This window comes from Thunnus maccoyii, chromosome 10 (assembly GCF_910596095.1).
Source record: "Thunnus maccoyii chromosome 10, fThuMac1.1, whole genome shotgun sequence".
NCBI lineage: Eukaryota > Metazoa > Chordata > Actinopteri > Scombriformes > Scombridae > Thunnus > Thunnus maccoyii.
In genome coordinates this window covers 25,886,740-25,914,407 of record NC_056542.1, presented here as the reverse complement: position 1 = coordinate 25,914,407, position 27,668 = coordinate 25,886,740, and the positions used below count along the sequence as shown (strand labels likewise).

The 27,668-nt window shown below is 40.6% G+C and overlaps 1 protein-coding gene across 4 annotated transcripts in view; it reads left to right on the top strand.

The window, feature by feature from the left end:
* LOC121905143 (zinc finger protein 516-like) overlaps positions 1–27,668 on the top strand; it is a 65,560-nt gene that overhangs the window by 23,081 nt on the left and 14,811 nt on the right. For all 4 annotated transcript variants that reach the window (XM_042423159.1, XM_042423157.1, XM_042423158.1 and 1 more), the window contains one exon: positions 25,182–27,501. In XM_042423159.1, the coding sequence (XP_042279093.1) occupies positions 25,737–27,501 (1,765 nt within the window). In that variant the 5' untranslated portion in view covers positions 25,182–25,736. The remainder of the gene's footprint in view (positions 1–25,181; positions 27,502–27,668) is intronic.

Sequence of the window (27,668 nt, the reverse complement as noted above, 5' to 3'; positions counted from 1 at the left end):
CCTATGGGCATATTACAGGACTTTCACAGTGAGTCTCCCTCAGGGGCAGGCTGGAGCAGTTATCAGATAGAGATAGATAGTTATGTAAAAGCATAGTTTGCAGTAGAGAGAGAGAGAGAGAGAAAAAAAAAAGATGGTGTGCACGCACGCGTTTGTGCGTGCTCACACGCTCGTGTGTCAAAACAATGCTCACATCCCATCTTGTTTGTAGTTCAAGTACTACAAATGATTAAGAATGAAACTAGGCGTTGTCTTATCTGGCGCTGTTGGAATTCTGACTTCGAATAGTAGCTGATATATGCGGCTGACTTTGTATTGGTGGAACTTACACACACACATATTTGAACACACACACATATTTGAACACACACACACACACACACACACACACACATGCACACACAAATCACTATAATATTCCTGTTGTCACTTGTGTGAGTTTTACTGTTTGTTTTTCTTTCAACTTCTATACATTTCTGTGGTAGTAGCTGGTGATGTAAGTGTTGTATTTTGTATGGTGATCCTTCAGCATGCCAGTAATAATCTTTTACAAACTCCCAGTGTGCATGCGTCCTTATCCTCAGCTGTGAGTTTTCTGTTCTTGACTGCCTTTTTTTTTTCCTTCTCAATGTCCTTTGCTTTTGACTTTCTGCGGTGTGCTGTTTTTCTGTAGTTGCCGAAAGATAAAGTATTTTCTTCAGTGTAAGGTCACACACACACACACATACAGAAAGAGAAAGAGATAGACAGGGAGGGAGGGAGGAAGGGAGGGAGGAAGAGAGGCAGAGCGTTGTTTTGCAGACAGGATTACATTGTCTCCCCATGTCAGATTTCAGACATTATGTTAAACATTTCTTCTACAGCCTGCAGCTCTCACTCTGTGGTTATACAACACCCTGCAACACCACACAACAACAATAAATGATCTTACTTCCCTAAATTGACTGTTCTCCAAAACATGAAAAGTACCAAGAAAAGATTAGAAGGTAAACACGTTTAGTTAGTAAAGCTTTATAGAAAATGCAGGGAAAAAAAAAAGTTTTTCTGGATGCTAAAATGGAATTCTATGTGATGGCAGTACTGGGGGGGGGATTTTAGGTTATGCTTGTTTTTTTTTTTAATCTATTCTATCGGATCAAGGGAAAACAAACAGGCTTAACTATATCTAAAGATTTCAGCGTGAGAGTATTTTTCTTGGAGGGTTATGTCATCCAAGTATCTAAACTCCGACATGTGTGAGATCACTTGTTGAGCGTTGTCAAGTCAGTATAAATAGGAACATCACCTGTGTTTAAATGTGACTTATTGTGGATATCAGTTGACTAATATAAATATGATTCAATCAAGCTTCTATACAGCAGTTGCAAAAGGAAAGAGCCTGTACGGGAAAAAAAAGAGATTTGTAGAAAGCCTGTCGCAGATGCCTCATATTCACAAACAGATCCCTTGAGAGCTCACAAATTACTTGAGTGAAGCTTTTTGTATTTGATTGCCTTCCTCCATTGTGTCTCTTGTCATACACTGAATAAATGCTGCATACATTCAGGTTTTGTCAATAGGAGTGTTTGTCTTTTGTAAGCAGCTTGTGTGCTTACTTTTCCATCGCCATGCTTATCATGATCAAACTTTCAACTCTGCCATGACTCTTTATCTCCTCCAAAGACTTGACTTTTGTGAAGTTCACCCCCCTTCCACTCTCTCCCTCTCCATTTTTTCCCTCTATCTGTGGGAGTAAAATTAGCAATTTTCATCTTTTTTTTGTCTTCTCCCTTCAGAGTGTGGAAGTGTTTTATTGGTGTGGCGAGAAACAATGAGGACAAGGCAGGGCTTTGTGGTGGCAGAAATGCATTTTTAACCCATGTGAATGAATGGCGCCTCACATTCCACAGCAGCAGGCCCTTTACTGAATGGCAGCACTAACTCGGCTGTTTTCATTACTCATTACTGCCTTGTGCCTTTTCACCATGGACATAGTCATTTACCTTCACCAACTGAGAGGGGGGTTCAACACTATTAAGACATGGTCATAGTAGATTTTTAAGGTATTATCTCTGAGATTGGTGTGGGGCAAACCTTTATGTGTATGTTTTTACTAATTGATAAGGTATTTGCTCGACAGGACTTTTGTCTTTCTCAGCAGTTATTGACAAAACTATACTTTGACATTCTAGGAAGTATGCTTATTTGCTTTCTAGTAGAGAGTTGGATACCACTCTCATATCTGCCTGTTAAACATGAAGCCATATGAAGCCATACAGCCAGCAGCCGCTTTGTCTAGCTTAGCACAACAACTGGCTACAGGCAAACAGCTAGCCTGGCTCTAACACAAGCTAATTAACACATTTTAGCTACAGCTAACTACCTGTAATTTGGTGAAGTGTCACTTTTACACTACCTGTGGATAGAGCCAGGCTAGCTTCCAAGCTAATCAGATGCTGGCTGTAACTATATTTAGAATAGAGATGTGAGAGTGTCATCAGTCTTCTCATCTGACTCTTTCGGAAAGTGAATAAGCAACTTCCCAACTATTTCTTTAAGAATAACATACTGAGTTTGTGACTTCCACGTCCCAAATAATCTCTTGTTTTAGTACATCTTTGTGGTTACAATTTTCTCTTGTTAGCTGGTTCATTACCCTGCTTGTATGTCAGTAATATGGTGACTTGAGTGTCTGGTTTTCCCAATAGATATATTTGGGACAACTGTTTTTTAAAGAAATACTGACAAGTGTTAGCATGGAACAAGGTCTGTTGTGGTTCCAGCACCTTGTTGAATTCTAGAGCTAGAAAGTTGGGTTGTACATGTGCATACTATTTCATAGATTGAATCCATTCAGTCCTTTTTAGGGTAATTGCTACCCTGCTTTGACTCTCCGTCTTCATCTCTGTCCAGACTGGTTGTGTTAATGTTAGGTGGTTTTGAACTAGAATGGATATGAAAAAAGTAAAGACACCAAGTCACAAGACAGATGTTTCCCCACTGAGTCAGTTAGGCTTAAGTCTTATGTGTCTTGCTCTTTTTGTTCTTTGTCTCAGCTCTTCCTTGTTTTGCTTTAGATTGTGTCAATCCTTTCTACATGAAAGCTAAGGTGTATTTGCCTTCACAGGCTTAAATAACTTTCTGTGGCATATTGAGGTTGGATTATGATGAGAGTCAGCAAACAGCAAGTGCAAAACCCGTTTAAACAGCTGTTCCTTATTTTTGTTATGAAATACAAACTGAAAATGAATGGAAAACAAGAAGCGCACCTCTCTTTGCTGGTGGTCACATCATTTTAATATGAGGTCTAGTGTCTATTCTGTGGTGACGGCATTGATTCCCTGCTGCATGGTGGGGGTTTCCACTCTGAAAGGGCAATCTCTCTGTGTTAGCCTAGAAACACCAAGCTCCTGGATTAAATTATAAATGAGCCCTCCATGGGAAACGTATTGCTTACTGCCTAGGAAAATCAGAGGGACTTTAGATTTACTGCAGCCATAATTCTACACTTTGTCATTATATGTACTGTATATGTCCACTCTTTACGCAGATATTATTGGGTGCCAATTTTCTTGAAACTTTAGTAACTGGTGGGTAGTTAATCTCTTTATTTGGGTCACACCTGCACCCTCCCCAACCATATGGATCAATAGAGTCTATGCCAAGCCAAGCAGCACTGTCCAGGTAGTAAAACTGTGAAGCCTGATAGCTGTCCAAATTAGGCCCAAAGAAAATGATGTAGTAATCAGAGGATTAAGATAGGAGAGGGGTTAGAGTTGGTGAGGAGGGGGGGGGGTGGGGGAGGTGCTGGCGGGGGGATTTAGGCACAGACACATTTTGCCTCTGGTGACAGGGAGGGGAGAGAGGAACGTGTTAGTGGTGCATAGAGTTCAACTGTTGCTGGTGCTACTATTTTTTCATTGACGCCTCCGATAGTTGATATGTTGTGGTGAGATTATTATCTTAAGATTTAAACAGTGTGACAAGGATTCAGTTTTTCCCCAGAATTTCATAGTTGTTGTGGTGGAAAACCCCTTTGAAACAGCGTGCCATTATGGGACGCGAGAACTCCCCAGTGAAAGCCATCATACACAGATTTTCAGATTTTTAGAGTTCTATTGCTACAAAACTGAACTTTAATCAAATAGAAAACTACTTTAACATATCACAATTATATAAACCTGGAATGGTTTACTTTATTCACACTCCATGCATGCGGGGGAGCAAAAAACAGCTGTAACTGTAAATTGCATTGAATAATGGCAACATCTGCTTTAGTGAGGAATCTCATGTTCAGAGATGGAAACAAGTCAAGTCAATGAAAAGAGAATTAGTCACTTCCACACTTTTGTGTACTGTAATTATTCAGTATACTGTCGCTTTATACTGATATTTCAGCTGTGTGTGCCTTCATCAGGGTTATGTAAAAAGATGGCAGTATTATTTATACAGTTCCTGTCAAGTAACAACAGGAGAATGTGGGTGTAGAAAACATCTGACACTTATTAATTGTAGCTATATTCCATGTTATTTTCAGTACAACGTACAAAAGGTTACATTATCCATATTATCACCACATTTGTACACATCCACAACTGTTAAACACTAAGAGAGTAATGCAGAACAATTAGTCACAACATCAATTAAAACAACGAGAATGTGTGTGCACTAATTGTACAAATTGATACGTGACGATGTTTAAAGCAAACATGTCAGAACATGCAGTGTTGAGATCACTCATTGAAATTGCTAGATATGTTAGTGATGAAGCCTGGTGATTACCGTTGATAAAATGTGCAGCTATTAGAGAGATCAAGTTGTGACATATATTATGATCCAATGCTGGTTGTAGTCAGTGCAAGACGTTTAATAAAAACATATTCCTCTAATCGAAATTTTCTTCCTTTACTGTAGATATGGATATTAAAAAAAGTGCTTAAACTGTAAAAACTAACAAAAAGGTTTTATTCGTAACCCCATGATGGCACAATGTAATGTCAGTATGAAGCTATTCTAAATATATGAGGGCTGTGTGAGTGTGCGATTACTTATTTTGTTCGTGTTGATGTATTCCCCACTTCAGTGCACCTCAGTGTGGATGTGCATCTGAAATATTTGCTGTTTGAACACTTTCCAACTCTGCAAACAACCCCACTGGAACAACTTGCCTGGTTAGACTACTGTTACCACTCCTACGACTGTGGCTAGCAGCAATAATACTATTAAATAAATGATTTACCGGGACCCTCACCAAATCAGGTGGCCCACACTGAGTGGCTAATAATCTGATAATCATAGTTGGGTATCGACCTGAATCTATCAGTGCAGCTCTGTTTGTTCTTAGGATACTCATAGCAGCATGGTTCATGTTGTGATGCAAGTGGCTTTAGAGCTCCTTGTCAGAACATAGATTTCATCAGTTGAATAAGATAGGATGTGGTGGCGTTTTACAGAAAGTAGAATCTCACTTCAGTTCAAATGCAAGTGCCTTAACTACATTTCGAGAGGCATTATCCATCACCGTCACTCATGTTGATTTTCCACCTTACACATTATTGATGATCCAATGAAATAACAATCATGAGCACACAGCGCTCAGCTGAATGTGCTGGATTCATTAGCAGTGCTTATCAGGTTTAGCTGACATAGTGATCATAGTTAATAGATTCTTGCTCGTGTCTATGGACCGACGCTTGGCATTGTTGCTGTGATTGCTGCGGGATTAAAGAAGAGAAATAAGCTTAGCTGGGAGAAATAGCCCAGAGGACCACGTGGCTGTGATCAGGGATTGAGAGAGGGAACGGGAGAGCTGCCGGGGGAAGGAACAGCACTCTTTGTCCAGCCCAGATGTCACTGTAGTAGACTACCATTATTGATCCACTGCTTTACACACACACACACACACACACACACACACACATCCCACACCACACACATACAAACACACCTTAATGGAATAGCATTAAATGGGAATTTAAAAAAGTATACTGTCAATTCTATTACATAAACACCTTTTACTATTGATTCATCCTTTACTTTGAGAAAATTAATGTCCAATTAAAATTTTTTATCTATTCTTTTACACCAAGATCGTACAAAGCAACTGACATATAGCATATTTTGATATATCAATGCATCACACTCTGTAGTTACTCCTCCTTAATGACTTGTAAAACCAGCTTTTCTTGCCTCTGCATTCTTTTTAACTTGGAAATCTCCCTGCAAGACTGGTGTCTTCCTAACGGCTTTCTTCATATTTGATGGCCGACTTGATGACACACAAAATTTGCATGTCTGGATCGCATGGCTAGGTGTGCGCGCGTCGGCGTCTGTACGTATGTTTTGCAGGGGTGACGGCTGGGCTCGGTAGGGAGGGAGGGGACGTGGCACCCAAACTTAATCCAAACTCACAGCAGCCCAGAGGGCATTAAGGTTGGGTGGGGGTTGGGTGAACCCAAAGCAGAGAGGCTCCTTTTTAGCATTCACCATTCTGTTTCAGTGAATAAACATGATTCAAATGGGAATTTAAAGGGCCACAAAAATTAAATAGGTCTTAAATTTTACAAATGAAGGTCTCCTGTTTCCTTCCTAAAGTATCTGATGTGTAGGAAGTTATACTTTGTTTGCGGCAGTTTTAGAATAAAGAGAAGAAGTAGTATGAATAGGCTGTGGCTGTGCAGACAAAGAAAAGAGTGTCACCCACAGGAGGAGTTCAGATTTAAATAGAATAATCTAAGATTTGATTGACAAGTGACTTCTGGGAAGAAGAGAAGAGAATTTGGGAACTAAATCTAAAAAAAGTTTGTGGATTACCACTTGAATGGTTTTTGCAAATATCTATTAAGCATATCAAGTTCATTTTTACTTTAGTTTCACTTTTAATGGAAGTATGTAACTGCTATCTACTCCACCCCTTTAAACACACGCACACACACACACACACACACACATACAACCAGGGACTGTGTTATCTAATTTCCCTCAAGGTAAAACTGTAGTTACTACATTTGAGTATGTAAACAACTTCAAACACAACAAACTTCACATCCCTCTGTTCTGCTTTTCACTCTATCTCAACTGCCCCACATTCACTACATTGTTACCGTCATCTATTAGTGAGTAAAAAAACTCTTATATAGAATCAGTAAGAATGGAAGAGAGTGGATGTCGTTAGTGCAGATTGAAGGCCAGTGATGTTGCATGTCTGACTAACTTAGGGAAACAAGCTGGAAATGTCTCCAGGCTACTGCAGCTAATCATTCAGCCCAAAGAGGAACTGATCGTTAGCCTGCTGATGTCAGCCTAACCTTGCCGCGATGCGTTTTAGTGAATGTGTGTGTGTGTGCATGCATGTGTGTTTATGGGAGAGGGGGGGGGGAGTACAGACGGACGGAAGTTTGGACTTTATCCTGTCAAAATGTTTGCTTTTGTGGTCATTATAGAGGAGGAAGATTCCTTCTCTCAATTATGGGAATATAACATAGAAATACAGCAATTAAATTCCAATGAAGAGAAATAAACAAAAGTGATAACATTGCTTTTTAATAGAGCTGGACTTTTGTACAACACTGTTATTGACTTGCCTGCATGTCACTATTGTTTTTGTCCTTTTGCTGTGGAAAAAGAAAAAAAAATCCTGCTCTACTCTGACCCACTCATATGGAAATATAGAGGGCAGTTTGACTTCTCCTTCGCTGCCAGACACTGTTAGCTGTCTCAAAATGAGTCAAAAGAATGAGTAACAGTAAGAAGTGACCTTATTTGTACAATATAAAGTCTTTATTATCAGTCAAAAGGGAGAGAAAATCCAAATTTGGGCAATGTGCACGACAGTAGAGCCATGTGAATTAAAAGAACACTTAAAGTGCTTCCTTCATTTTTGTTATATTTCCAATGAAGGCAATGACCAGCTGTTGGGAAACAGGGTTTAGGAAATTGTGGAGGAGCTGTGGTGGGGTCAGGCTTCAGCGTCACTGAGGAGAGAGGTGAGGAGGAGGATGAGGGTCACCCAGAGGCTAATGAGCTCACCCCCAAATCCACATGTGGATCAGAGATACAGTTCAACTCCGAGCATGCATGCAAAATGAATGAAAGTTGAATGCACGGGCAGGATGCAGGTAATGTGCATCCATTAGGGTCATTATAACTCACCAGATTTTTAGAAGGCAAGGAAGGTTCAAGGATAGATGAAAAAGTTTAACCCTTCTCTTCTAACCTGTAACTATCACCTGTCTCCTCCAGGTCTTTCTATTTAACTAGATGTGTGTATTACATAATATTGAAACTCCTCTTTTTGGTTGCAGTGGTGTAAAGCATTCACACTCATTTATTTCCACAAAGCAGAACTGAAGAAATGCATGCAAAAATCTACATATTCCAGTTACAACCAGCTTGATTACTTCCTGTATATGCTGTTAGTTCCCCTCTTAATAGCAGAAACACCAGATTTTTTTTTTTTTTTTCACGTCTGGATTTGTGCTCCCACATTGTGTTTCCTGGGCTGCTGCTTGCTACTTACCCCAGTTCCCAGCTGCCTTTCTGTCTGTCTGTTGCTTGGGGCCTTGCAGTCAACTACACAGGGAAGAAGAGACCAAAGACAGGGAGCTTTTTAGTATCCCCCCCCCTCCCTCCCCACCTTCCCACCTCCACCACAACACACACAACCCCGCCACCCCATATCCACCAGCAGCAGCAACAGCACCACCACCACCTTTTCCATTGGCTCTTGATGTTTTGTAAAGAATTCCCCAGCACACTCACACCCTCCCTTCAGCCATCCCCCTGGCCTCGGTGCCCTGTTCCCACATTGTATCCAGATGTGAGGAGGATAGTTGAGGAGAGGGAAGGTAGGGGCCCCTGGTAGTCCCCCCCCCCCCCCCCCCCCAACCCATACTCTCAACCCTACACCCCCAGCCCCAAGCACACCATCAGCTAAACACATCCAAAGACTGGAGCTTTTCCAGTATAATCAGCTGAGGAGTAGAAACAAGTGAGGGAGACCTGTAGAGATGATATCTTGGGTTAATCTTATTAGAACATTATAGATTTTCTCATTTTTAAAAAAGCTTTTATGTCAATATTCCATGTTGTTTCGCTCCTCTTCATCACCGGCAACACAATAGCAATTCAACCTCTTGTCATTTCTTGAAAGCTTTTACATGATATCAGGTCTTATTACATCTTCAACATTTTTTTATTACATTTTTTCAGAGATAATAGAGGTTTTGACACACACACACACACACACACACACACAAACACACATATTTGCATGCATGCACAGTAGACACAGGTACACACATCTCTATACAGCATCGTTATCCATTGTATCATCCTAGTGACTGCTTCTGTGTTTTTCCCCTTAAACTAAAAAACATAGAGATGAAAATCTGTTGCTCTTGAAGCCGACTGGCTGTGATCATCTAATCCCTGGCCGCAGAACTCTATTTAAAGAGCGTAGCTGCTAATCCCATCAGATTATACCTGACCAACTCCACAAAATCACCCAATTAATAGTCTTAAGAATGGCCACAAAAGCCTGTCCTCCTTAAAAACAAACCCCAATAAGTCACATAGAAAAAACATCTGACCCATTTATGGAGTCCTAATCTCATACTTAGTCTCAAACAGGGAGGCAGGCGGGGTTCAGCCTAACCATGTTCGCCTGAACCAATTTTCTACAGCCAATATAATTACAGAGGAAATATAGACTACATAGCTAGAACTCATCATCTGGAATATGTGCTTTTAGAGGTACACCAAAAAATATTTTTATATTTTTCTATCAGTAGAAATGTTTTTTTTAATCTTCATGCAACCTCCAAATTACAGATGCTATTGGTTTACCAGCTCCTATCTGAGGCTGTAGCTGTCTTCTGCCACATATTCTAATATGACTCATTGTAAATGCATATTGATTTCACTATTAGGTTTGAGTCAGGAGTCCCACAAGCAGTTGGTATGCTTAGGTTTAAATACCTGGACAGCAGGCTCCACAGCCATAATTGTCTTAGATAGATGTGAGATGGAATTTTATGTGCTGTACTTGTCAGTCTTGGGATTTTTGAAGGGAATTTTTACTGAAGCAGCAGATAGATTTGTGTAAAAATCCAGTATATTTTAAATTGACAATTTCCATAGCAAAACCTCACTAAGAATTCCAAATAGGCAGTTTGAAAAAAACTGAACTTGCGTCATACACTATGTTCAGCTCATAATCTCTGTTGTTTTCTGTTCCCAATAGACATATCATTAACAGAGCATCTCATTGTGATGCTTTCATAACCTTATCATACCTCCCAGATCATATTTGTTGTAATCACAACATTGATTACAATCACTCTCTCCTTTTCTTTCATTATTAGCCAAAACTTTCCATTTTCCACTGTTTGTCATTCTTCCAAAGTTCACATCACTCTTTGATTTGCTTATCTTACATTCATACAAATACATGCAAGTTTACCACTAGACTTGTGTCTGTGTGCGTGTATGTTTCTCTTGGAGTTAGTAGTCTCCATTTTTAGTATCCCATCTTGCAGTCGTTCAGTCTATGTTCTGTACAGTGTGTTGGGTAAACTGTCCACTGGTGCGATGTGGAGAGAATGACAGTGTGTGTAATCCTCTGTCTCTTATTTCTTGTGTAACAGGGCCTGTCGGTTTTTAGCAGTGGCCGACTGGCTGGTTGGCTGACTTAATGGCTGTTTTGCTGCCTGGCTGATGCAGGTAACTCCCGTTGGAAGTGTCTGATCTCTCCAGGGAAAGCTGTGTAAACATATCTGCTTGACGCAACATTTGCCTTCTCCTGTATTACCCTCGGTTGCTTTTCTGAATTAACAGTTAAACATTAAGTGGCATGCAGAGAAGAGCTGATATTTTGTGGTGTTTTGCACTAGTTTTGAATTGAATGTTAAAAATTTGCTATGTATTCTATCTATTCTTTTTGAGATGCAAAATCCTCTGATGACTATCCACTGAAAACTTGAAAACTAGATATGTTATACTAGCATTGCTATCAATAATACTACTGTGACAACTGCTACTACTACTTTTAATAAATAGTAATAAAGTAAGTTGGCCCGACTGACAAGTGTAAATGTATCACTGGTGTCACTATTTCCTGTGTTAAACTGAAAAAGCAGAGGATAGGAGTAAAAGGATATAGACATACCACATGTGCCATATACACAAACTACATTCAAATTCAGTCTGTTATCTCCTGCCAGCTGCAATACAGCTGCAACACATAAACAGAGAATTCAAGTGATGGTTCACATAAGCTTTATTGATGAACAAAATATATGGCTCTGTAGCTCCATGAGCACATTGTAAGAGCTAAAGAAAAAAAAAAAAACAAGAATCAAAGTCTACAACCATGCAGATGGTTCTGTTAGGCTGTAATTAGGCAAAGTGTTGCTTGAGGTAGTAAATGCTAATGCAAGCATGCTAATATGCTCCCAGTGACAATGATGACATGCTGATGTTTAGTACGTATATTTTTTTTACTATGCTTACTATCTTTGTTTAGCATCTTAGCATGCTAACTTTTGCTAATTAGCACTAAACACAAAGTGGCTGACGAGGATGTCATTAGTTTTTTTATTTGTTTGTATTTGGTATTATTGATTATTTGACCTAATGATGATGCTACGTGAAATGTCAAGGGGTCACCAAAGTGATTACAATTCATGAGTATATGTACCAAATTTCATGGCAATCCATGTAATAGTTGTTGAGACTTTTCACTCATAACCACATCACAAACATAAATGTCAAGGTCACAATGGCAACAGAGAAAAGTCAGGACCACCAAAGTCAGTAGGCCTCACCCTGTCGGAAACATGAAGGTCTGTACAACATTTCACAGACATCCAATAGCTGTTGAGATTTTTCAATCTGAACCAAAGTGGTGGACAGACTGATGGTGGGCATTGTCCTTTCATTAAAATAAAAACCTAGAAAGTGGACTCATATTTTTCACTTGACAGTAATCGTTACCATTACTAATAATATCCCTTCGTGCCAGTGTAAGTGCTCTGTGCTTCGTGGGGTGTAATTCTGGTAAATCTGCTACTGACTAAACACAGCAACTAGTGTAGATCAGGTTTTGCCAGCAAGTTTATTGTAAACAGGTGGGTTGAGGAATGCTGTTTGTTTACCAACAGGATGCTGTGATCTGGTTTTCTTAAGACCACCTGCAGCAGAAGTGAAATGGAGGAATGAGGACTTTAGCTAGATAGTTGAGGTTTTTTCTGTGTTTATCTTCTTTTTTTGTCAGATTTTGTAAAGAAACCTTTTCATATGTCAACGTTACTTTTAGTAGCAACCTTTATGAATTGGCTTTTCCAGTCAAACCTCTTGAGACAGCTGTTTACAGACACTTAAGGAATTAAAGCGATTCTTTTAAATGTTATTTCGGCTCTTTAGTGGGAGATTTCTGTGATTTTTAATGTTTTTAAACTGAATCTGTCAAAACAGAGGAAAAAGTAACTCAAATTTTCTTGAGAACTTGCCATTTCCCACATAAAGCCACCCACCCACACACAAACCTACACACAGATCTGATGAATACACACATACAAGTCACGTGCATGTTGCATACACACCCACATTTGTACAGTACGGGGTCGGTTGATTGGGGGACGAGGGGGAGTTAGAGTTTAACTATACTAGCAGATTGTCTCTGTTGGACTATTGGATGAATGTTGAGAGAATGGATCCTGGCCAATTTCCTGTGCTGTGGTTACACTGCAAAGAATAGCTGTCATAACAAACCATGTAGTATGCTATTAAGAGTTTCAATCATGTTTTCTTATAAAAAAAAAAAAGCTTTAGTGAGAAACAGGGCCGGCTCTAGCTCCACCACCACTTTTTGTTGCTTCACCTGCAGCTGTATTCAAACATAAAGTACATCCATACTGTTATCCATTAAGTCCTTTGTGTCATTCTACTGCATATAAAGTAGCACTGTACAAATAAACTTTATTTAATTTAACTAAGACCTACATTTAATTAGTAACAAGGTGTAAATGTGACATTCAACAATAATGATAATAATAAAAATGTTGATTACATACATGTAGCCCTCTAAGAGCTGTTGCTCTTTATAAACTAAAGCCTATATAGTAATATAATAATAATAATAATAATAATGATAACATAGCAGTGTATTTTCAATTACACAGAGACCACAAATGATTGGCTGAATTTACATGCTTCAGAGAGGGGTGTAGATGGGAGATCAGATGTCCCTTCTCCAGCAGCTGGGGGCTTCTGCAAATATTTCCTGAATGCATCTGGACAGTTATAGAGTAGATAGTAGCCTATTACAAGCAACAACATGTAGCTGCATAGTAGGACAAAGAACTGCTGCATCCTGTTGCACAAGCTATATGTAAGTTCAAACTTAGTTATAACATAAATTATAACTAAATTGTGATTTATACATAAGTAAAATAAAAACGATTGCACCACGGAGAAAAGTTACAACATAACTGTAAGAAACAACTATATAGTTACACATGCTCCCATGGTAGGTATAAATCATAAAATGTCACAAAATGATACTCACTAATCGTCAAAACAGCACTTTTTCTATCACATAGCATCATTTTTTCATTGACTGCATGCCATTTTGCAACACAGTAATCCAGTAGAGACCTAATTTATTGATATGATATGTCAATATTGATCGAGCTTACTATGATGTGCTACAATGCCAAGTGGGTCATGCCAGCCAGAAAGCTAATGCGCGCGGTAACCATGACGATAGAGCTCTATCTTTGATTGTTGATTGGCCACATGCCTTAGTTATGACTATGTCCAAACTAGTTAGGTTATACCCCAAGTAATCATGGTGCAACCAATTTTAATAGCTGATTTAGTTACAAACTAACTAGTTGTTACTAAGCCTCTAGTGTCGACTTTTCACACTAAGGAGAGAATTTACAGATAGCTGGTGCAACCCAGAGCAGAAATCTATGTTTTCATGGATATAGCATAAGCCATTATGACTGATATTGGTCAGCAAAATTTTGGCACAATGCATTACGTTCTAGGAAGGAGCAGTTATCCAGATAACTAGCTACTGGCTTTGTATTCAGATTCAATCTGTATCTGAGTCTAGCAGCTATGGCACCATCATTATCTAGCATTAGCTTTATTGGCACTTAGCTAGCTAGCTACTACAAATGAAACATCTACACACAAAACAGCCTTTTAATGTTAACATAAGACAGAACATGTGAGGAACAGGTGTGCAAAGTGTATTTCTTTCTTTCTTTTTCTTTTTCTTTCTTTCACCAGGGCCTTTAGCTGGCCCTGGTGAGAAAACACTATACAAAGCTAATAACCAGAATGACACATTTGTTTTTTGATCAATACTTCCTAAAAAAGTCAGAGCAGTCCTGTAAGATGGACATTTTTTGCAGAGTGCAGCCCTCAGCCACCTTTTCTCTCTCTGTCTTGCTCTTTGTCTCCCTCGATCTCCCACATCTCACTCTCTCTCTCCCTCTCAGTCAGCTCTTATTATCCCAATCCATCTCCTGCCGTGACTTTACATCACTACTTACCACTTATCTTCCCTCTGCTGCCCTCCCTCTCATTATTTGCTCTGCCTTTTCTACTCTCCTTGACATGCATCTCTCTCTCTCTCTCTCTCTCTCTCTCTCTCTCTCCCCCCCCCTCTCTCTCTCTCTTCAGATGCTGCCTTGTTTTCCTGTGTATTAGTTTAGAGTTTTCCACTGGGCAGGTTAACAAGCCGGCATGATTTCATCAATGTGAATCAGTCAGGCTGATAAGACGGGACCCAGATGGGATCTCCAGCTCTTTTTATACAGCCATCCATCACGACCACGTAGCCACATAAGCTCTCTCTCACGGTAATGCCTGTCAGCCTGCGTATGAGAGAAGTGTGTCATGTAGCTTCAGTGCACTCTCTAGAAAAACTCTTTGTGCCGTATAAAATACTAACAACGTTTGTTATTCTCATCTAGCAATCCGAGTTCCTGTGTGGTGCTTCTGTCTTATTATTTTTGGCTATGAAATACTGGGCAGATGTTTCAACACACACACACACACACCACACACACACACACACTTTGTGGCATTTTTTTATTTCCAATGGTATCACTTTCATATTCCTATAACACTCCCACAGGGACTTGAAGTATGTCTGTAGTCCATAATAGTGAATTTATAGGAATCTTATTACACTGAATGGTAAACTATTTTTGGTTGCATCTGTCTAAATGGAATAGTTTGACATTTTGGAGAAAAGATGAGAAGATTGTCAGTACAGCAGTTATGAAGCTACCACCAGCTGTGGTTGACTTAGGGAACAAACAAGTAAAAACAGGTCAAATGGTAACAAAATCCTCTACCACCACCAAAGCTCACCGATTAACATGAGGTATCTTGTTTGTTTAATCCGTACAAAAACAGAAGTGTAAAATTGACTCATGGGGTAAAGCACCAGAGTATTTCTTGGCAGGATACAGTGACTCACTATGTCAGTTGTACTCTTTGTGTTTTAGATGGATTAAACAAAGTTGATTAGGGAGATTTATATGTGCTGGTAGGCATATTTAGTCACATTTGGACAGAGTCAGGCTACCTGTTTCCTTTTGTTTACAGTCTTCGTGCTAAGCTAAGCTAACCAGCTGCTGGCAGTAGCTGTATTAACCTTACAGATATGAGAGTAGTATTAATCTTCTCATCTCTCAGCAAGAAAACTAACATTTCTATAACATTCTTATGGAGAACTTGTGTCTGTGATACTACAAATTAGAAATATCTCCTGTAGTTTTACTGTAATATTTCTCATAACATTATATATGCTATGTCTTAGCATTGTCTGTGTGGTGCACAGTAATGAGGTAAGGGTGTCACATTGTAATGAAAAACTAACAAAAACAGCCATCGAAGTTCTTGTTTTACATGCACAAAGATATATGATGCTTATATTTGCCATATTGTGATATATGTCAATAATGGAAATAAATAGTCTTAATCATTATCACTATATAGTTGAGACTTAACGGTGTCAGTGGCCATTTTGTTCGGTTTGGTTTGTAACTCAACAGTGACTTTATAGTGACTTTATAGTGACCATATTATGTTTTATGGTAGTTTTAGCTCAAACGGTATCACAATAATTTCCTAATGATTCTTTGATAATCCTATAGAGATTTATAGCATCTCTGTGATACTCAAAATCTAATATATAGTGAACCTACAGTATATGGTACTGCTTTTTATTTCCTATGGTAGCACACGCCTTTACATATACGTATGCACACAGAGAGAAAGGGTTCAATACTCAATAAAATGTACTGTACACAATAACACTTTTTCAGAGGATGAAACTGGATTCTATCTACAGGTTACTTTGTTTGGAGTTGTGCTTCTTTATAATCTGTCTTAGTATGTTTTTTTTTCCTCTTTTTTTTTTCTGGCGTGTGTGTTTGTTCTTTAGAGCAGTGTGTGAACCACCTCGCAACAACAACTGCCTGTTTGAGCCCACACACTCTCTCTGTAGTAGAGCCATCAGGAGATTTCTGTGGAAACCCTCCCATCCTGCCTGCCAGTTTGTGTGTGTTTGTGTGCAGGCAGCAAGGAAGAGTCAAAAGCAGTCTGTTGCCCTGCTATGTTTCTCATATCTCCTCTTGACAACTGTTACAGGATGTGTTCTTCAGATTTCACCTCGAGGTAAAGACAGGTTTGAAAACATGGTACACAGCAAGGAACAACAACAAGTAACTAAATGAGAAGGCAAAGGAAATTCAAACATACAGTATATACTGCTTTCATGCGCAGATAATCATCATACAAATCAGAAATTGAATATCTACATATCAGAGTGCGTATGCAATACCTCGGCTTGTTATCTTGTTTTTAGAAGTACGCGTTGATGATTAGTTCAGTTATTGTGAGACGACAGATATTAAAATCCTCCATGTGTTTGCCTGACATCGGTATGCTTACATTTTACAAGTTTATTTTCTTGTAAACAGATCTGTTTTCTGCTTTAGATGTTTTGTGTTTCTGATATGATGCCCTTCATTAGTCCGTAGAAGTTCAAATTATTTTTTTTCCTTCTCACCTGGTGCAATGAGAGTATAACATAAGCTTCTTACATCAATTTTGCTGTGTGAAATGACAATGACGTCTGTGGTATATTTTATCAGCCTCAGGTTATCATTAATGAGTCGACCAAATTCCAAATTGAAACTCTTGGTTGTTGTCTTGTTGATGTGTTGTCTTCATGCTGCTGTATTTACCTTTTATGCTCGACCAAAGATAAACACTTGCAGGCAGCAGCTGACTTTTTGGTCTTCTCCATTTGATTAATTTGAAAATGAGTACACTAGGGTGTATGCTCTGTCTTGCTAAAGGGCACTTTGGCAGGTAATTCTGCAACACCGGAACAAATCCTTCCCCTATTGTTGTTTGTGTGTGTGTGTGAGGGATGTGTGTGCGTGTAAAACCCACTAACCGCTGGGACATCTCGCCGCAGCGAGCAGCAAAATAAAACGGTTGCATCAGAAAGTGTGACAGTGTGAAAGACTGGTGGCCAGCTTTGAGGTCACCGGTCTAATTACACTTCAGAGAGACTGATTTAGGTTCAGTTGCGGAGGTTGTTCAGGGCCGCAGACGGATGGAGGAGCGCAGAGGAGAGCGAGGAAGAGGAGGGAGAAGACTGGGAGAGTTCTGAGAAGAGTGGACAGTCGGGCATGGAGTGAAAAGAGATGGAGTTTCAATTTAGATTTAAATCGAACACTATTACCCGGAGTGCCTCTTCTGCTTTCATCGCTTTTTACGCCAACAAGTTGCAGTAGCGCTTGCTTTACCTCTGCTCCTGCTCTCTTTCTGCTCCGTCCTGCCCCTATTGCCTATGTATGCCTTCACTTTCAACAGGAGGGAAAGCATAGATGGGAACTGGTTATGCGGGCATTTGCATGGATCAGAACAGTAAACAGTGAAATCTTATCTTTGATCATGCATGGTTGTAACTTTCTAAATGACCTGTATTTGTGTACAGAGAATGAATGTTTAAGCTTTCTTAAATGTCTATCCTTGTAAGGAAAATAAGAAAGATCCTGTTACGTAAGGATATTTTGATCATCCCTACACCTATTCTAATGCTTAAGGATTAAGATTTGGATTTAGGTTTGGGGTTAGATTAAGGTCTTGGTCAGGGTTAAAGCTGGGTTTAGGAGTTTGGTGGTGAATGAGGAAAACCGATGACCCTGCACAAGAAGCATTTCTGCAGTAAGCATATCTATTGTTTGTGAACTCTGAGTTCTCATTTAGATCATGATTGTAATGAGTTTAGTCTGTGTTGCACAGTGACAGTAGATCTCAGTGTGTGTGTGTGTGTGTGTGTGTGTGTGTGTGTGTGAGGAATGCTGCTGTGCTGCAGAGGGAGGAGGGGCTCTATGGGCAGGAGCACCCAGGGGTTAACGAGCGGTGTGAGAAAAACAGGCAGAGTTTTAGAAGAAGAGGGGGGAGGGAAGCATGCATGCACGTACACACAGACACACATGCAAACACACACACGCAAACCCACACAGTCCCAGAGGAAGCTGGAGATGGTCGGACCCTTGAGAGAAGGCAGCTCTTGTTGGCTTTAAACTGAGCTAAATTATAGAAGCAGGTACTCCTCCATGCTGATAAGTTTAGTACGATAATGAAGAGAAAACAATTCACAAGCAGAAAATGCATGGAATCATAATTTGGTACCAGCAAATAAATGGACAATTGAGATATTAGACTCAAGCTGTTGTGACCCTGGAAATGTTTTTTTTATATATATATTTTAGTCTTATTTTGATCATTGTTCTCTTTCCATTGGAGACCTGACAGCGTAAAAATCCAAAAAGAAAAGAAAAAAAAAGACAAGAAAAAAACACAATAGTATTTACGTGATGCAACAGGCATGCAGCAGCATACAGGTACAAACCACCAGTTATAATGAAAACCAGTAAGTCTGAATAGATAGTTGTTTTTATCCGATTTGTATCACTGACTACATGGTGTTTTGTTGGTGTATAGTAGTCATAGTCTATAGGGCTGAGAACCATCCCCTTTTTCTTCTGACCCGTCCAGTAATCCCACTAGCATGGACCGGTCACCAAAATGTAACATGACAGTATTGACCCAAACACCTGCTACTTCCTACACACACACATACACACAGACCCAGTGGACTCTATTCTATCCAATGGCCCTTCTCACGCAAATAGAGTAGGCAGGCAGGATCCCCTCTCAGCCTATTTATCAGAGGGGGGGGGGGGGGGGAGTTTGAGAAGGGACAGACAGCGTGGACCCCCTCTATTGTTCTGGCTGGGTTTAAGGGATGGGGGGGCAGGGATGGAACCAGGGATAGGATGGGAATTGGAGACCCCAACAATGCCACAAAGCCCCCCACTGCTCTTCCTGCTTATGAGCATGACCTGCTCTGACAGTCCAGGGACAAACTCGGACTGAAGGGAAACTAGACCAAAACTATAACATAACTCCCAACTGGACCTGAAGTTCTGTTAGATTAAACCAAAGCTGGTTTTTATAGATTAGAGCCAGCATGCGGTCCAGAGCTACACTGGTACACAGGTCAATCACACTAGAGCCAAACTATCAACGTACATGCCAGATTTTCTTACACTCAGAGCCATCTGAGTTAAAATAGAATTAAAGAGGAGCCAAACAGTAGTCAAATGAGCTGCCAAGCTAAAGTCACTTTTGGACACAAACTAGAGTCAGAGTAGATCTAAGTCAGGGAGCATTCAATACAAAACTGGGCCAAAACTAACTTAAGAGACACAGCTGCATTTAGACTCTAAAAGATTGTCTTATCTAGCTTGCAAACATACACGGACACACACATGGCCAGATGTAATTATGTGCAAGTATGTGAGCAATGTAAGTAAATCCTGGGGTGAGGGCGTACATAGTGTTAACAATATAAGAAGAATGTATCCTGCAGATTCTTGGAAAATACAGGTTAAAATATTTGGAAATATTCCATGTACATAAATGTTTGATTTATTGTTTATAGTGTATGTTCCTACAGAGTAGAAAGATGGAACTTTTATATTTGTTTTTTCCAACTGCAGACAGAATTCTTGATCTATGGGATGTGACTGAATCAGCAGTACTTAGCAGCAGTTGAAACAGAACCTTGTCTGTCAACCACAAAGTTTGCAAAAAGTTTTTTTTGTTCCACAGCTGACACGTTTGTCACCCTAAAACTGTCCTAAATCTCTAGTGAGTGTGTTTTGCAAACAGCCTGTAGGTGTGTGTGTGTGTATGTGTGTGTGTGTGTGTGTGTGTGTGTCCAGCTGTGCTTTACCCCTCTCCCTCTTCATTGTGGAGCTTACAGCAGACCTCTTTGTCTGCTGGTTTAGAGCAGGGTGGGAGGTGAAGAGCAGTTTGTTCATAATGGATTATTGATTGGTCTGAGAATACACTGGCTCTGCAATGTGTGTGTTTGTGTGTGTTTAAGACTCCATACCATTCCCTCTGTCCCACTCTGAATGTCTCCACTCCAGCAACTGTAAAGACGATAGCAAAGTTTTTTGTAAAGTGCTCTCTGTATGTTATGCTCCATGAAGTAGTGTATGTGTGTGTGTGTGTGTGTGTGTGTGTGTGTGTGTGTGTGTGTGTGTGTGTGTGTGTGTGTGTGTGTGAGCAGCCCTCTGTATGGGCCGTTAAGCTTTCAATGCTGCCTGTATGAGACAGTGTTAAAAGCCCACAGTGTGCGCATATAGACTTTCAAAAGATGTGTGTGGACAACATTAAAAGCGCCCTCTGTTTTGCTTCTTGATTCCTCAGTTTCCCTGCATGTATGTGTGTGTGTGTGTGTGTGTGTGTGTGTGTGTGTGTGTGTGTGTGTGTATTTAAACAGAAGGTCCACTCTTTTTTCCCCCACTGTGTATTTTTTTCTTAACCTCAAATGCTCGTCTCTGTGCTGCTGCTGTGTGGGAGGGACACAGATCCCATCACCGGTGAAGGATGTCCCACACGAGAACGACCCACAGTCATTATCAGTGATAAGGTGACAGTGTGAGTGAGTCAGTGCGTTATGAAAGCCAATCTCCACACCCTTGGGTGCAGGAGATTTGTGTCATGGCTGCCTCTGAGATGATTGCAATGATGAAGGTGCTTCCTGGCTGGATGACAGTGGTTTTCTATCACAGAACAGCAAAACAGTGAGGTTTAGCGGCTTCTTCTGAACCCTTTTATGGTTCTTTGTATCACTCTTTAAATAATAGATTAAGTACATCCATGAAGAGGCTCTTTTTCCTAACCAAATTTGAACAGACTTTTCTTATTATTGCAACAAATGTGTGCATGCTGAATTTGTCTCCTCTAGAGGGGGCATTTGAGCAGATTTCAATAATTACTGGCATAGAAAAGTCAAACAAACCACCTAGTTTTGAATTGGATTGTAGTCCACTTAAACTTGTTGACAGGGATTAAGTTGTTTCACTCAGAGAGCAAAGACAAACCTCTAAGAAACATCAAATGTTTCTACAGACTCGGCTGCTGCCTGATAGTTTTTATGTGTCGTGGTGCTGCTGAATTTTTAAGCATGAATCTGTTTTTGTATTTAAGTCAAAACTCTGGCTTTGTGACCACGCTGATGTGTGAAAATAGATGTGAAACAGAAAACCCTATAGCTTCACTGCTCCTCTGCTGGCCTGCTTAGACAGTTTGACACCGTTTGTTTCAAGATTCACTCCAGATGTGTATGTCAGGAGTCTTTAGAAACAGAAATAGCCAGGCTGCTCCGAGATGTTGCTTACGGATGGGAAAAATAAGAGCGGATTTCCTCCTCTTGTCGGACCTCAGCTGCTACGGTTCAGTGTTCAGAAAGCAGAACGGCAGAGGTTGAGCATGTAAGGATGAGGAGAAAAGAAAAAAAGAACTGTTTGTTTTTGTTTGACATAGCATTCATTATCAGCTGAGTATAGGCCTCCATTCACTCCCAGTGACTCATGTTAGGGCAGCACAAGTGTCCATTAATGATGTGTCTCATAACAGACCAGTGACATTCCCAAGTCTAAGTTAGAAATTAAATATTAGTTGTACAAATTCAGTCCCAATTTCAGCTACACTCTGTTTCTAATCTTCTGAATCCTCCTGTGTGTGTGTGTCTATGTGTTAGGTTAATTAGCTGGAGGATGTCAATGACAGTCAAGGTCTACAAAGTGGACTGTTCTTGGTAGCTCCAGGAAGACACTGTATCCATTTATCCTTCACCATGTTGGCCTTTAATACAGCTTTGATGCCTCTTCTTGTATGATTACTTCTGTGGTTAGTAATCTTGTCCGTCTCTCCTGGACAGTTTCTTCCTCCTTAAGCCAATTTGTCATTTTTTTTCCTCGGCCTGTATGTGGAGGAGCCTGCATTGTTTCCCTTCTGGTGGTTAATCTCATTACATTTCAATTTGCACATGTGACTGTCTGGTGGATGACAGGCTTACTGTTGAATAGTCTCAACCCCCCCAGCCCTCCTGACCCCCAATCAACAACGCCATTTAATAGGAAATACGATCATTATCCTCTGTTTTTAGCGCCAGAACTGGAAACAAAGTATTAATGAGACAAAGTATTAATGAGAAACATTAGGATGTCGAGACAGAAAGCAGATGGGACAGATGGAGGGGAAAACTAGAGGATGAGAGGCTTTTTTTTTTCTTCCTTATTTTGCTGTTATATGTCCATCATCACCTGATTCTCTGTCATGTCATGGGGTGGATGTGATAATCAGCTTCTTTGTTCCTCATTTTAAAAGGTCTGTGTCACATTTATTGCTCTTTCCTTTTAAATTTAGTCTTTCTCTTATTTCCCTGTAACACTCACACTATTCATTTCATGAACAGACTCTTCTCAGATTTGGGGTTTCTCGGTCATGGTCGCTAAACGGTGAATTCTAATGACTTCAGTGACCTCCTGAACTCACCTCCAGCACCACTAGTAACTCAAAGATTTCACTTACCCTGTTAAGTATTTCAACATCTTCTGGATGACAGATCCGTCACTTGGGTCAAAATTTTAATTTGTCCAATACATTGTTTTTCAAAAAATATCATTGTCATTGTTAGCATGTTAGCATGGTGAAATCAGCATTTAGCTCACAGCACTGTTGTGCGTGATAGAGCTAGTATGGTTGTTAAGTCTTATAATTTTTGCAACTGAGGCAAATACATGAGTCTATTCTCCTATCAAACACTGGACTTGTGCGGATATATTGAACACTGTACTGTACATAACAAACAACGTCAACAAACAACATACAACAACGTACACAGATTACAAAGTTACACCCATTAATGCCCCTAACATACTTATTTTAATGCTGTATTTTTTTTAATGTAAAAAAAGTTGCAACAGTATTTTCAAATGTGAGCACCAATAGTGTGCCTCTTTTTTCCTTTTTTAGATCAGCGTTAGTAAAGCCTTGTATATTATATTTAGACAGTAAAAGGTTTGTATCTGATAATACACTTTGCTTCAAAGTAATGTCAGCCACAGGTGCACTTCTGGCTGGAACAGTACTTGTTAGCTGGAAAGCCCTAGCTTACTAAGCACTCCAGGAGGAAGCATGGTGAACCATTGAGGCTGCACTGATTTCAATAGCATAAATCATGCTAGATAGATAGGTGGCTCTGACACAGGGTAGTCATTTTCAGTGCAAGAGTTTAAGACATATGATTGTTCTTGCGCTAACTTCCCTCCTCCACCACCTTATCCTCTTATGATTATGATCAATTATCCACTTATAATTAGAGCCTTGCAGTAACTCCGCATATGGGCTGTGGCACTTTATATAATAGCCTGTAATAATGCTGTCAGTCTTATTTCATATAGTCCACACTTTCAGACTCTAGCGTCAGCTGAAATTAATACTCTAGTTTCCCATGGAAAGTTCTTCTCATGTTTCACAGTTTTGCTCTTGATGAGTTGATAATTTAGAAGTTGTTATCTCAGTTTATACTTAAAACGTGTCAGTTTAAGTCAGCCAAACTGTTACAGAAAGGTGCCTTATTTGATGAATTTTAATGAGTTGGATATGAGGAGAAAAGAATGAAGATGTAATTAACCTTTTGTGATTGGGACTTTGCAGCAACAAATAATAGATAATGTGGTCAAAACAACTGACAATTTCATAATGCAAGAAATGTATGCATTTAAATTAAAGCAGAATTGTAATGTAAGATTTAAAAACAACAGCAGTTGAACAAACTGGCAAAAAAAAAAAATCATGGAAATATTCCACCCAGTAAAGAATTTATGTGCAATACCAAATTAGTCAACACTGTTAAAGTCCCTGTCTTATCATTCTCTCGCTTTCTCTTTCTATCTGACTCTCTCCCTGACCCCATTCAACTCCAGTTTGAGAAACAGAGCAAAGCAAACTGTCTGAAGAGCCACTTCCTGTTGTGTACTTAAGATCCCTGTCATGTGATAGTGTCAGTTGAGGTGGGTGCATGAGGCCAGTATTGGGAGGGAATATGGTGGCACTGCTGATCTTGCTGATGTGAACATGCCCCCCCCCACCCCCACCCCACCTCCCAACCCCCCCACCCCACCCCACCCCACCCCCCCGCCATCCTGATTGTGTAAAGTGTCGACTCAGCCAGTGTGGCGTCAGAGCCCCCAAGCCCTGCACAGCTCATGCACAATCACACACATGCACGTGCATACACAAATTTAAAGAGGATTAACCCACCTACACTCAATTTATACCAATGTAAATCCTGTTGAGGTAAATTAAACTGATACACATTACAAGATGGCTTAGGTGTTTCAATCTACAATGGAATTTGGGGGTTTAGGAAGGGGTGAACAATCTGTTTATAGAAGGAGATAAATTATGTGTTGAGTTTCGTTGTCCTACCCAAATAGCACAAATTCACACGTTTCTAAAAACATAATCTTCAATTTTATTTGTATTGCTGAATTGATGATCACTAATGTAAGGTCTTTGTTTTTCCTTTTAATTCACAGCTACACTACAAACACATGTAGATCATACTGTGAATTGGCTTGCTAAGCTGTGTATGTAAATTGTAACTGCTGTTTCTGAAAACGAATGTCTTTGAAATAGGTATGCTTTACTAACATTTTCTTTGTTTCTTTTCTCACCCTCTTCCCCAATGTCTGTCACCCTCCCTCTTTCTATTTCTTTTTCATTTGCAGGTGGATGATATACATGACCTGAAAGCTGCTGATACATGTAAAAACTGAAGATGGAAAAGAGAAGCCAAAGAAATGAATAAAAGAAGTGTGGCAGATAAGCTACCCTGATGCAGAAACCTCTCAAAAGTCCTCACTACTGACACAATGATGCCCTGAAACTGAGAACAAACTTTCACTTTATTCTAAGATAGTTAAATCTCAGAAATCTCATTTCATGCTACCACCTATTTAGACTGATTACATTTTACTACATGTGTCTAAATAACACAGAAGTTGCTTCATATGGTGTCAGTAGCAACCAGATAGTTTGAGTCACTGATTCACTGACAGTGCTAGATGAAGATGGAGAGATGGTATTGCGTCCAGTAATTGGACAGTGCTGAATGAGCTGTTGTGTTAGCAGCTTGATCTCTGGATGACTGAAGGCAGATAGCATTTTAACTGACCAACAGATGCACACTAGACATTTCTAGATGTGCAACTGCAGATAGCAATAGTTTGAAATTTTATTGAGCGTGTGGAAGGCCAGGTAATTAGGGTAGATTAGTTCGTACAATGAATCCTAGAGACAGTGTGGAGATGATGGAGACCCAGGCAGTAGGTCAGAAAGAGAAGCTAGCTGGAGACAAAGCCAAGCCTGGAAACAACGTTGAGGGTGAGGATGACAAAATACCTGGGGCATACGACTGCAACATTTGTGGACGCAGCTTCCCGTTCCTCAGCTCTTTGTCGCAGCATATGAGACGCCACACGGGTGCACGCCCTTACAAATGCCCCTACTGTGACCACAGGGCCTCTCAGAAGGGCAACCTCAAAGTCCACATCCGCAGCCACAAACTAGGCACGCTCTCCAGCCACCACTCCAATGACGATGAAGAGGGAGGAGCCGAGGAGGAGGAGATGAGTGTTTCAGAGGGTCTTGATGGAGGCACAAGTCCAACCAAGAGCAGCTCAGCCTGTAACCGGATGATCAATGGGGATAGTGCAGAGGATAGTCGGAGGAAAGTGCCTGTGAGGAGCATGAAAAGAGAGAAGTCCGTTACTGACCAGCGGCCTTACTGTTGCCGTCTATGTGGCTATGAGGCCCATCGGGAAGACCAGCTCCTCAGCCACATCGAGAAGGTCCACATCACTGTAGACACAGAGGAGGAGACCAATGTTAAGGAAGAGGCTGTGGCCGAACCTGATGTCATCCAACCCCAGAATGATGGGACCTTTCCTTGTGAGACCTGTGGCCAGGTCTTCACTCAAGCCTGGTTTCTAAAGTCACACATGAAGAAACATGCAGGGATCCTGGACCACTGCTGCCGTATTTGTGGACGACGGTTCCGCGAAGCTTGGTTTCTCAAATCTCACATGAAAACACACAACACCAAATCCAGGTCACGGCCAAAATTAGATTCTGCTGAACATCCAGCCACCATCAATGATGTAGCCCAGGATCCTGATATTGTTACAGGCTCTGTTACATCCATCTATCAAATGTGTTCCAAATGTGGGAACCTGTTTCACAACAGAGAAAGCCTGAGGGCCCATGATAAAGTCCACAGTCTCAGCTCTGACAGGAAATCCCAGAACCAGTGCAGACCAAGTGATGATGAGGACTCACCAGCTGCTAAAAGACGTTTCCTTGACTACTTAAACCTCCAGTGTGTTGAGGAAAAGACTCTAGATGAAGAGGAGGAGAGGGAGAAGAAGATGCTGGGTCAAAGAATCCCGGAGCTTGATCCAGTTTGCAGCTACCAGGCCTGGCAATTAGCCACTAAAGGAAGAGTTGTGGAGCCAGTGGAGCCTAGTTACAAGGCCTCCTATGGGGGAGGAAGTCTGGGGGAGGAGGCCCTTGCTGGAGCTGCTGTAGTTTTTGAGAAAGAGAGCAGCCGTTATGTTCTGCAAGGCCAAGAGAAACGCAGCTCGGGACGACGCAGCAGCTCTGGTTTGGGAAGCCACGCTTCTTCAGGGGACCGGACACCAGAGAGCCTCAGCGACTCTGAGTACAGACCTTCGTCTCGCCAGGACCGAAGACGATCATCCCAGTCTCAAGCCTCTTCCAAATCCAATGAGTGCTTTGAGTGCGGGAAGGTCTTCCGCAGTCGTCATCAGATGATTGTCCACCAGCGGGTCCACAGGAAGGATGGAGGCAGGGCATCTGTCGGAGAGAAAGAAAGAACCGCAAGAAACGACAGATGGGGCTCCACCAGTGATCCAGAGTCAGGCTCGCCAAGCCGGCCCAGCACCCCGGGGTATGGAGATTCTCCACCAGCCTCCACCCTTGGAGACCAGGCATCCGAGATGGGCACCGCAAACTCAGGAGAGCTTGCAGGTTAGTTCATACTCATCTAAGAAAATGTTATTTTTTTTATTAAACCATTTTTTTAAGCTAAAAAACAAAGGGAGATGTTATAGCACTGAAGATTGTCGCTGTTTCATTTGTTGCTCATGTGCACCGATACCATCTAAACCTTTACTCCTCTTCTCTTTTAAGATTCT